The sequence below is a fragment of the Elaeis guineensis genome, chromosome 1 (assembly GCF_000442705.2).
Source record: "Elaeis guineensis isolate ETL-2024a chromosome 1, EG11, whole genome shotgun sequence".
Lineage (NCBI taxonomy): Eukaryota > Viridiplantae > Streptophyta > Magnoliopsida > Arecales > Arecaceae > Elaeis > Elaeis guineensis.
This window is the reverse complement of record NC_025993.2, coordinates 158,758,840-158,770,751: the sequence shown is the minus strand read 5'-3', so window position 1 is coordinate 158,770,751 and position 11,912 is coordinate 158,758,840. Positions and strand designations below refer to the sequence as shown.

Here is an 11,912-nt window from a genome sequence, read left to right as displayed (position 1 = left end):
GCATGTACGGCATATGTGGCTGCTTAAGTTACTATTTTTTTTTTTTCAACCATATGGTTTGGACTCCAAATTTTAGTTATATTAGTACTTTGTTATCTTAATAGCACGTCCACTTCAAGCAAAGACAATGACAACTACCTTACTTGAGGAGGATGTAAGCTGAAATCACAAAATCTTACGATTAGCCACCTTTCCAATGGAACTTAGTACTAAATAATATCACATGTTGCATGACCCATATTTAAGTAATGTTAGGTGTTGCAGTTTGCTATTTCTTCGTGGAAAATTGGAGCATCCAAGCACCCACCGAGAGAGGTACATTTTGTCATGGTTTAGGAGTTTGTTGAATTAATAAGCTAATGAAACAACGAGGCTTGTTAAGCATTGTTTTTTTTTTGATACCACTATGACAAAAGAAAATCTATCACTGCCTTGAAGGAATACACAAATTGCATCTTGAGGTTCGTTCACGTAATAGAAAAGAGCTCGCGACTTTGAGATGCCATTGGCAGCTAATAACTTGGTTATACTTTTTCCATTAGAAAATTCTGTACATGGCTTTTAAGTCAAGTAAAGATAATTCTTCCTTTTCTTGGTGGAGCATAATTGATGATCATAAGACAAGATTTCAAAATCACCAAGGCACCAAAACCTCTTGAGTTTCCTCTTCATTTTAAACATGTTTCGAGACTAGGTAAAATATTAAAAACTATTTCGATTCCTCAAAAAAAAAAAAAAAAAAAGGCCTGACAATCCTTAAAAAAAGAAAAAAAAAAAGAAAGAACGAAAGAAAGAAAAAAAGGGAAGGAAGCATTTCAAATAAACTCTCTATTTGCAACAATTACTTTGGAGAGAATAGAATGGTAAACATAGGGACATTTGATATTATTCCTCATACTAAAATATTGTAATATTCATCAAAAAAAATAAAAAAATACAAGATGATATATTTAATAATCCTATATCTTCATTTTTTTTTTTTGGCAGGATATTTCTACGTCGTGATGACTTGATGCACATGTACCTAGAGGTCAACCATCCTTGTGTTTATAAACCTAATACGGTTATCTAAGCATAAGTGGACTCCTATTAACTGGTCCACTTTATTGATGAGAAGGCGATGGTCCACCATCTGTGTGTTCCAACCCATGTGCTTGAGAACACTAGAAACAATACTACACTTCAACACTCCATACTTTATAAAAAATAGTTGAACCAATTTTTTCTCCTTTTTTTATGCATACGAGGAATATTAAACTCCGTACGATGAAGATGTGAAGGCATCTTAGGATGCTTGTATTTAATTTCATTAGAATAAATTCAAACAAGGTGGCTATGATTACTTGCAGGAATATATCTAAGTCTTTGGTGTTGACCCGGAGAGTTCTAAGTTTTAAGTCATTGTCATCTATGTAATAAGGCAGCCATTATTTGGTGGCTCAATCGATGCAAAACTAAACTCTTTGATTTTTTTTCAAAAAATTTTATAGATACACTGTACTTGAAAGGCTAATGATGTTAGAGTTTGCAAAGACTAATGATGCAAAAGAGTTTGCAATGACTTTGCCATGCTTTGTGCCCTAGCGGAAAAAATGCTCTTAATCTTATCCCTGCATGAGTTATTATGTTCATAGACAAAGATGCAGGTTATGCTGATTGGTTATGAGGGTAATTTCATTAAATAGTCAACTTGATTTTATTTTGCATCTACACTTGATGCTACAATCAAATCTTACACTCTGAGAGAGTCAGGTTATGGCTCGTTCTGAATCGATATAGGGCCATATTTTTGAACTCATATTCTCTAGCTCTAATGCAGATGGCTGACATCTTACTAGATCTGTGTTCTAATCTCATTTCAGGACATACACCCAAACTATGCTTCACAAATTTGGATATGAGCCATGAATCAAATTGAGTTCAAGTGCTTCACACTGGTTTTCATCCTATCCTGCAAATCTAAAGATGAGGCTTATCTCCTTATGAACAAGGCTCAGATCTTAGGTGGTTGCCTGCAAAAAACTCCAAATGGCAGTATGTGATGTATGCTAGTAATTAGATGAGTTTATATCTTATATTACATATCCTTGGCCATTGCAACCTAAAGGAACCCTTTGTTACCAATTCACACGCCATGTGATATGCGTTGCAAGTGGTCTATATTTAAAACCATCTATGACATAGAAGACTACTTCTACCAATCGTCCAAAAGATCACCATTTGATTCACCGGGCTAATAATTGGAGATCGGTTGCATGAATCTGGAACTGCCTATCTCACAGCCAATTAACAATTTACATATTTGATGGATGAATTGAGTTGTGTTATGATGAGTGACCTTTAACATTTTCTTAACCTGAGAGTTTTAATAATGGATTTGGATTTGGAATGATCTAAGAAATCTGTTCCAATTCATTTGCAGCTCACCATGGGTGATGGCATTCAATTGCGGCCTTTAACCTTGAAAAAGTCTCAGGAGGCGACATGGACATCGCAAATTGCTAGAGGATGATGAAAGGGACGGCTGACGAACCCACGTTTTAATAGAAACATATAACGGTCATGGAATATGCGACCATCGCCAATATGGGACGAGGATCCTCAATTCTGTCCCAACAGCAAACACACTTCCGTAGATAACGTCCTCGCCAGTAGCTGGTAATTAATGGAGCCAGCTGGCCATCCACCAGCAATCTGTACGTACAGCTGTTAAAGAACCGAGCTGAACGGCATTTTGCTGTTCGAAACCAAAGAGAGAAGCACGCGGTCTCTCGCGGCTCCCACACTTTAAGGCCGATCCCTCCGTCCAAAACCTGGAGTCCACCAATTGGACGACCACGATCAAGATGCTCTCATACCGTAATAGGTTTAGCTACGGTGCTCATTTATATTATTTTCTAAAAAGTTAGGAGTCACCCTCACTGTCCAGAATTACCTAAGATATTCTATCATTAACAGGTTACTAATCCCTTCATCTTTTTATTTTTTTCTTAGAAATAAAAAATATTTTATTATTTATCAATCTCTATTTTTAATATTTTTTAAAAAATATTATATTTTATTTTTCTCCATCTTCGTATATTTTTTCTCAAATCATCTCCAAAAGCTCCTTCGACCAGCTCGCTCGCTCTCTCTCTCTCTCTCTATATATATATATATACATATATCGGAGATTTTTGGGTTTATTCTCATTGCATATTGTTGGCCTCAGCGGTGAAGTGGTGGTAAAGGAAGAGGAAGGCAAGGATAGCTCTATAAACTTGGGGCAGCATCATTAATGAAAAATTCAATGCCGAAAATGAAGAAGAGGGTTGAGCAAAGAAGAGCGGACCAGGTGTTGGAGGTGACCAATGGAGTTGGCAACCTTGCTGCTGAAGATGGCGAAGTACATAGCAGCGAAATCATAGAAAAAGACAATGGAGATCATGGCATGGACATTGAAGAGGTAGAGAGCCTTATGGGGGTCATAGGAGGAGGCGTTGGATGGAGAAAAAGGCTCGAGGATGGGGCGCTAAGAGCCAAAGATGGCAACTTCATCAAAGATGGAGGTAGGGTCGGTATTGCCGAAGTTGTAAGATTTGGAGTCTGCGAGTATTCTCAAGATCGTTGTTTGTGATGATAAGGACATTGAGGCCAAGGGCTAAGATGATGGGGAGGAAGGTAGAAGGCAAAAGTTGGAGGTGATATGGAGAGATTATAAAGGGTCCGTTTGATTGGGATATATTAGATTACGGGATAATTTAATAATTTTTGAAAATTATCTAGAAAAATGATTGTGAAGGAAAATAATTTTTATTATATTAGGTTGGTAGAAAAATTATTTTGAAAAATAACACTGGAAAAAGATTACTACGTTTGGTTGGAGGTAAATTTATATAAGAATATGATCAAATTTACAAAATACTCTTCAACATAAAATATTTTTTTAATACTAAAATAGTATTATTATCTCTAATTAGTTTTTATATAATGATTATAATCATATAGTTCCTTATATAATGCCATCTCCATCTTAATTTTTTTGTAAAAATTTTTTATTGAATGAATTTGGAAAGACATCAATTTTTTTTATCAATTTTTTTATTTTTCATATCAAATATGATCATCTGATTCATTTTCGTATATTAGATTATCCTACATCGATAGAAAAAAAAGAGAGGAAAGAATAAGGAGAAAAAATGATGGATAAGAACAGGCTTTCAAGAAAACTCCACAGCTTTCAAAAAAATTGCCGCATTAGCTATTAATGTCAATATGAAATATCTTTGAAGTTCTACAAAATTACTCGCATCAGTCATGCACGTGACTGGCTATAAGTGGTGGATAGATTCTGGCCATATGAATGAGACGGCTAGCCTTTTTTTTCTTCATTAGATGATATCTAAACGCTTCGTGGCACCCTAGCAAGCGCTTGCCCTGGTTTGAGCAGATGTTCGAGGGTAATATGGTAAACCTGGAAAACCAATAACGGGAAGAAAACACCGCTCGGCAGGACCAAACAAGCCTTTTATGCACCAACGTGGCTTATGATTTGTCCGTTCATGGAGAGTTGTACTGCTCGTTTTATCCTTGACGGCTCGCAAAAAACCTGATCGAGGTACGCCAAGGGGCACGCACGGGAGCGCCATCCGTGCAGTTTATTTACGACAGATTCCGTTATCACTGGACGACCGTTCAGACCAGCCTCTCAGGTGAAAATGAGGCAAACGAATATTAAACAAGAGAGAGAGGGTTGACTTTTTTTTTCCGGCAAAATGTGCCGCTCGACAGTCTCGCGGCACCCTACGTGTCTACCGTCACGGTACATCCGTACGTACTTGGAAGTCCCCTTCTGCCTTCCGCCATTTAACGCCTCACAACACCTGCATCCATTCGTTCCTCATTTAAGCCCCTCCTCATATCCTTCTCCCATTGTTTCTTTGTTTTCGCGTCCCAAAACTTCCTCACCTGAAAAAGGTGAGGCTTGGGATAATTTTTTTTTTTTCCCTTTTTTGCCTGTTTTGATCATTTTCTTTTCTTCTAATAAATTTTTCATTTGTCTTTGGTTTTGCTTATGTTTATTTGTATTGGTTTGGGTGTGCTGCGTACACAATCAATTTTGTTCTGTTTGTTTTCTGACTTGTTGTCTTGTCATGGCTTTTTGGTACGTGTGATTAAGAGAAGAGACGAGGATGGAGGGGAAGAAGATGGTGGCAGCAGGAGAGGAATTGGAGAAGACCCAGAAGCTGGACTTCAGTGGGCTGTCCTTGGACACCCTCCCCAACCCTCGTGTCAACCTGGCTTCCATCACCAAGCTTGACCTCTCCAACAACAATCTCGAGGTTACTTTCCCAGCACCATAAATCTATCAATTTTGGTGCAGATAGCATTATTGTTTATCCGGTTTCTCAGAAAAGAAAACGAAGGTCATGTTGGTCTTGGAAGGATTTTGGGTTATTTCGGGGAAATACAGGCATCTGATGAGCCAAAAACGAGAATCCTTTAATTTATTTTCTGTTCATATGCTTCTTTGACCATTTTTACTATGGATGGATGAACGTTTTTTTTGGTTTGTCTTCAGAAATGAAGATAGGCATGTGGGTTTGAAACAGGGACCCTGCTTCATCACAGAGTGACAAGAGTTGCATTAGCAACCACCAACAGAAGCCAAATTTGTTAAAAGTGGGACTTCTTGTTAATATTTTGGAAAAAGGCCATCTTTTTCAGTTTCCCTTCTTGTACAGGTCATGGATCTTGAGTCATATGATAAAATGACAGATTATTTTTTTTCATTGGAAATTATCTTGTTTATTAGTAATTGCTTCCTGTGTTCAATAAAGAAGAAACATAGCCATTTTTTTTTTGGGTTTCTTGGGCTTCTTCCCAAAACTATGGATTGTCTAAGATGTATAAAATCGTCTACATTTTAATTTTTTATCTGGATTCTAGTTGTGGTAGATATATTCTCATTTTGTTGCATTTTTCTTTCTTCCCTGTTTTTCGGTTCTTGTTGATTGATGGGAGAACAGAGTATCCCTGAGTCGCTGACGGCAAGGCTACTGAATTTGGTGGTGCTTGATGTGCACTCCAACCAGCTGAAGGTCCTACCGAACTCCATCGGGTGTCTCTCCAAGCTTCAGGTCCTCAATATCTCTGGCAACCTTATCGAGTCGCTCCCCAAGACCATCGAGGACTGCCGGTAATCATATTCCACCTCCCTGTATGTATCACAAGTTCTATGTTTTGTGTCATGTCTTAAAATATATTGAGAATCATGAGAGACAAGTGATCCAAATGGATGAGCATCATCAATTTTCAGAGAATTTTTACTGTTTTATGAGAACCAGAGACAAAGCAAGATAAGGTGCAAATAAAGAAGTGTGGTTCCAATAGAAAATAATGACCTGCTTTCCGAAAATCTTTTGGTTTGTTTTACAAGATGAAGAGAGAAGGGAACGAGAGTGTGAAGTTATAAGCAAGGACGTAGTCTTTTTTTTTTTTTTTTTTTGACTTTTTGGGTGATTGGAAGATAATTGTCTGAAAGCAATAACATTATTTTTGCTTAGTAGCAGAAAGAAATAACATTAAGAAGGCAATACAGCTACTTCAATCTCTTAAGACTCCATTAGATATGATCCATCAACAATAATTTAAAGTCTCTGAAACTAGAAACAGGAAAATGACAGGTACAAATGGTCCATGTGAATTTCATATTAGGTCTAAATTAGTTAAGAGAAAAATTAGAGTACAAAGTATGCTTTCCAAATCTAGCTATTGCTGGGGGTGCAGAACCAAGCTATGGAATATAAATTATTAACTCAAGCTTGTGGATGAATATGTTCAACTATTGCGTTGTTGAAGGCTGCTGAAGTTGTTCATACACTTCCTATTGGTATTAGGGGAAGTACATTTTGAAAATGAGGTTTATAGAGGCAAACAGGAGAGTCAACATTATTTATGGGCATGTTTTTTCTACCTATCATACTAAACGAAAGGCTACCAATTCAATGGGTTTTTCCCCCCTCTTTCTTTTGGGTTCCCTCCTCTATTTTCTACCACTCTCTTTGAGCTAGGACTCATTTGATTTTTAATTTGTTTTGCAACTCCAGGCACTTTAGAACTAGTTTCTATCTTATAGTTGGCAACTCTTTTGTAACTAGTGAATCCACCCCTGAACGACTGTAGAAAATAGGCATAAAAAAAATGCTAACCAATGATCACTTCAACCTCAAATGAAAGAAAACCCCATATATTACTACTGCTCCCTTTTATTCTTCATATCAGTCAATTTGGTTATACGGTTATGAGAACAATTAATGGATATTAGTTTTAGTGATTAGAAAATAATGCAATGGTATCATTCAGAAGCATTTTTTGGTAACGTTTCTTATTAATCTCCCCCCAATATGAACAGGGCTCTAGAGGAGCTGATAGCCAACTTCAACAAGCTGACCAAACTCCCAGACACCATCGGCTTCGAGCTGACCAACCTCAAGAAGCTTGCCGTCAACTCCAACAAGCTTGCCTTCCTTCCCTACTCGACGTCCCACATGACCTCCCTCCGAGTCCTTGATGCACGCCTTAATTGCCTTCGCTCCCTTCCCGATGGCCTTGAGAACCTCATCCGCCTGGAGGTCCTAAACGTGAGTCAGAACTTCCACTACCTCGAGTCCCTACCTTACTCCATTGGCCTCCTCGTCTCCCTAGTTGAGCTCGACATCAGCTACAACAAGATCGCCATTCTGCCTGACTCCGTGGGATGCCTCACCAAGCTTCGTAAACTCCATGCCGAAGGCAACCCTCTCGTGTGCCCCCCCATGGATGTTGTGGAGCAGAGCGTGGAGGCTGTACGAGAATACCTTAGTGCAAGGATGAATGGAAGTGCAATAAGCCCCAATTCAATGAGGAAGAAGTCATGGATAGGGAAGCTGGTGAAATGGGGGACGTTCAGTGGTGCGATGACACCGAGCAATGTGAGGATGAGATGTGAGAATGATGGGCTCTTGCAGTCAGATTACCGTTCAATTGATGGCCTTGCAACCCCAAGATACATGGGAAGGTTCTCTCCTCGCCGACTCTTCTCTCCACGAAGGTAGAAGCACTTTGCATCCAGCCTGCATAAAGTTGAGTAGCTTCGACTTTCTGGTTGTGGGAATCGAAATCTGAGGTCTATAGTGAAAGAATTCGATTAAGGGTGTTATTATACTGGAATTGTAGCGAAAGGGGCTGCTGATAGGACTGCTCCTGCGGTAAGCATGTTAGTCCGTAGAATTTTTTATACCAGAGACTGTAAGATAACTGTTACATGGACACCCTGGTCTGTCGTTGGACAACTTTGACATAGAACTGAAAACTAGGGCATTATTATGTAAACAAAAGCATGAACAACAGAAAGTGTGTAAATTTGTTCAGATCCATATATGATGTTTAACCTCAGAAAAGATCTATATATGTTGTCGTCTTTATTGAATGGCCTTCATGTTAAGATGATCGGAAGCTCCAAGTAAAAATTTTACTAACATCTACTGGGTGCACATGGGAGAGTTGGTGCAACTGTTCCATCCTAACTTGGAGATTATGGATTTGAAACGTGGAAACAGCATCTCTGTATACAAGGATAAAAGTATGTACCTCTATAACCCTCCCCAGGCCTCTCAATGATGGGAGCCTCTTGATAAATTTGAAAGGGGTGAGCTGCAGAACTGAGGCGGCTCCAGGACGGCTTACTATTATCTTACCGAAAAAAACGGCTTACTATGAGAAAAACAATGATTTGTATAGGAGCTCAAGAGACAGAAAAGAACCGGTAGCATTGATGAGAGGAGAACAGCTAGTTTCAGATCTTCATTTATGATTCTCTCTTCCAGAAACACCCCATAGTTCAAGCATGTGGAGCTCTTGAAAGAGCAAGAACAAAGATCCGATTTTCACAATGGTGGTTTGAAAATCATTCATCGTTGCAGCGTAGAGTTGAAGTTGACCGGCACATTGCATCATCGCTGATTGTAATTGTTGTGAATCTATACCTCAATCTCGGCTGTCACATCTTCGACACTGATCGAGCAATGAAAGGTTAATACTTATTAGATTATGGGTAAACGACAGATATGATGTGATAGCCCGCCAGCCCAAACAAAACCAAAAAAAAAAAAAAAAAAATGATGAAGACTCCCACAGGGAGTCTTCTTCTCCCGACCGGCTCCTAATCGGAGTCGGAAACCTCACCGGAGAGGAGTCAAACTCCTCTCCTTTGGTTCTATTTAAAGGGGAGACCCTTCTCCCTTCTTCCTACCAAAGAATCCCGGGGCAAAACGGCGACAATCGCCGGAAATTTCTTCACGGAGACCCGTCCTTGTGCCATCCAATTTCTCGCCGGAAAAGCCTCGCCGGCGTCGGAGGTAAGCTTCCTCCCCTTCCTCTCTCCTCCCCCTTCCTTCCCGTGCCGATGTGCACGCTCGCCGGCGACCGAAGTCGCCGGATTTTGTTGCGGAAAAATCTTCTTTTTTTGCCATTTTTCCGTCGCCGGTGGTCACCGCCGACCACCGGGTTTGGCCTCCTCTTGCCGCCGGGTCGCCTCTCCTCCTGCTGACTGCCGTCTCATGCGGGTTGCGCCGCCGGCCAGCCACCCAACGAGGGGACCTCAAGGTCCCCTGTTTCAGCCCAAAAGAAACCCACGGGAAAAAAAGAAGAAGAAGAAGAAGGAAAAGAAAAAGAAAAAAAAGAAAAGAAGAAGAAGGAAAAGAAAAGAAAAAGAAAAGAAAAAGAAGAAAAAGAAAAGAAAAAGGAAAAGGAAAAAAAAAAGAAAAAGAAAGAAGAAAAATAAAATAATAATAATATAATAATAATAAATAGGATTTTCTCTCCTCTCTCTTCCATGAAGAAAAAGAAAAGAAAAAAAAAGAGAGAGAAAAGAAAAGAAAAGAAAAAATATTAAATTAATTAATAAATAATAATATAAATAATAAAATATGAGAAAGAGAGTTTCTCTCTCTTCCCTCTCTCTCTTCAGCCTGAACTAGTATTTTCTCTCTCTAGAATTGGACTTTCTCTCTCTACTTTTTCTCTCTAGAATCCTCTCTCTAGATTATTTCTCTCTCCTAAGATTTTTAATTTTGAGAAGAATGATGATGAATTTAAATGATTCTCGTAATGGATTTTTGATCTGTGATCGTCGGACGATACACCGACATCCATTTTGATCAGATCAGGTATTCTTAGATTTTATTTCTCATGATCTTATTGAATTATCCACATGATAATTTTAGCATGATTTGATCTGATCGATCGGAATTTGTTGAATCATATTGTCTGAAGAATTCAAGATGAGTTTTCTCTCTCTAAAATATTCTCTCTCTTGATTGATTCTCTCTCTAAAAAAAAGGTTAGTGAATAATTTTTTTTTTTTTAATAAGTCTGATCTGATTCTAATGAAGAACCCTGATCCATGATTGTCAGACAGCGTACTGGCACCCACCTTGATCAGACCATGAATCTTTAGATTTGATCATCCATGATTCCAATCTAGCCATGATTTGATTTGATCATGTTGATTTCACCAATTGAGATATTGGATCAATCGTAATGTTGGATTGTGTCACCTGATCAATTTGAATTGTACCTCATGAATTCTCTCTCTTCTGATTTTCTCTCTCCACTTGATTTTATGAAATCGATGAAGAAATCTCGGTCCTATCACTTCGAATCCGATTTGATCTGATAGTCAAACTTTGGATCGTTTAGGTCCTAATTAGATTTTGATTAGATGAAATTAGATGATCGGACCCAATCTAAACCGTTGAAATATGGTATTCGTATTCTTTCTAATTATTGAAATTGATTCTGTGTAGGATTGTGGATGTTTGATCATGAAATATTGCGATATGATCTACGAACAGAATTTTTTTGGAAGAAAATTTATAGAATTATGTGGATTTATTGGAGTGCGTTCGAGGTAAGTAATGTTTTACTTTTTCTAGATTTATCGGTAAATTATAATATATTTTTCTGACATGATTTGTGAAACAATGCATGAATTGGATGAATGGTATTTTATTATGAAAATATCTTATTTGAAATGTTATGATGAAGCATGATTGAATATATTGATTTCATGATGCATTATATTGATTGATTTCGATACTACATAATTATATGTTTTATTATCGAAATTAGAATATGAAACATGATTTATGAAGAATTATGATATAAGAAATAATAAGAATTGACAACCTGACTATGTAAAGGACCCTGCCAATGGGGGCATGTACGTTGGCAATTAATTGTCCTGAGGGTTTATGTCGCCAGCGAGACCAGCGACATGTCGTCAGAGAGACCAGCGACAAACCGCCAGCGAGACCAGCGGTTCCAAAGGACATGACTGCCAGATGATTCGCAGCCTACCGCAAGCAGATACGCGGTATTATGACCCTGCCACAGGAAAAATGTGGTCATAGCTCATGGTTGACGAAAAGAAATTGAAGAACAAAAGAAATTAAAATTTGGAAAGAAATTTGAATTTTCGAAAAAGAAATGAATTTGGCATGAATTATGTTGCATAATTGAAATTGATTTCGAATTGATGAACTCTATATGCTTATTTTCTATAAATGATTATTTACTTATATGCCTGATGAAATCTGTTGAGAAGTGATCATTGCTTACTGGGCTGTCTAGCTCATTACCTCTTATTTTACTATTTTTACAGATGTTGAGGAATTAAGATGATACAAGATATGAATGGAAGAGTGATCAGAAGCAGTATCTTCATACTTTTGTTTTAGGTTGAAAGGCTTATTGAATTTGATGCAAAGCCTTTGAATCGTTGTTGAATTTATTGAGATATTAAAGAAAAAAATTAGGTCGTTATATTTTGGATTTAAATTATTGACTAATTATTCCGCTGTTGTTTTAGGATAGCATGATAAGATGCCTTG

At 38.0% G+C, this 11,912-nt stretch overlaps 1 protein-coding gene across 1 annotated transcript; it reads left to right on the top strand.

The window, feature by feature from the left end:
- The first annotated feature begins 4,810 nt into the window (after positions 1-4,810).
- Positions 4,811-8,444, top strand: LOC105039307 (plant intracellular Ras-group-related LRR protein 1). The gene is made up of 4 exons (XM_010915416.4): positions 4,811-4,956; positions 5,159-5,321; positions 6,009-6,178; positions 7,394-8,444. Exons 2-4 carry the CDS (start codon positions 5,172-5,174, stop codon positions 8,073-8,075), a joined length of 1,002 nt encoding a protein of 333 aa, XP_010913718.1. The 5' UTR covers positions 4,811-4,956; positions 5,159-5,171; the 3' UTR covers positions 8,076-8,444.
- Positions 8,445-11,912: the final 3,468 nt, after the last annotated feature.

Excerpts from the sequence above, each read along its gene's own strand:
- LOC105039307 (XM_010915416.4), top strand. The coding sequence starts at position 5,172 with ATGGAGGGGAAGAAGATGGTGGCAGCAGGAGAGGAATTGGAGAAGACC. Across the intron at positions 5,322-6,008 it reads TCTCCAACAACAATCTCGAG|AGTATCCCTGAGTCGCTGAC; the intron begins GTTACTTTCCCA and ends ATGGGAGAACAG. Across the intron at positions 6,179-7,393 it reads AAGACCATCGAGGACTGCCG|GGCTCTAGAGGAGCTGATAG; the intron begins GTAATCATATTC and ends CAATATGAACAG.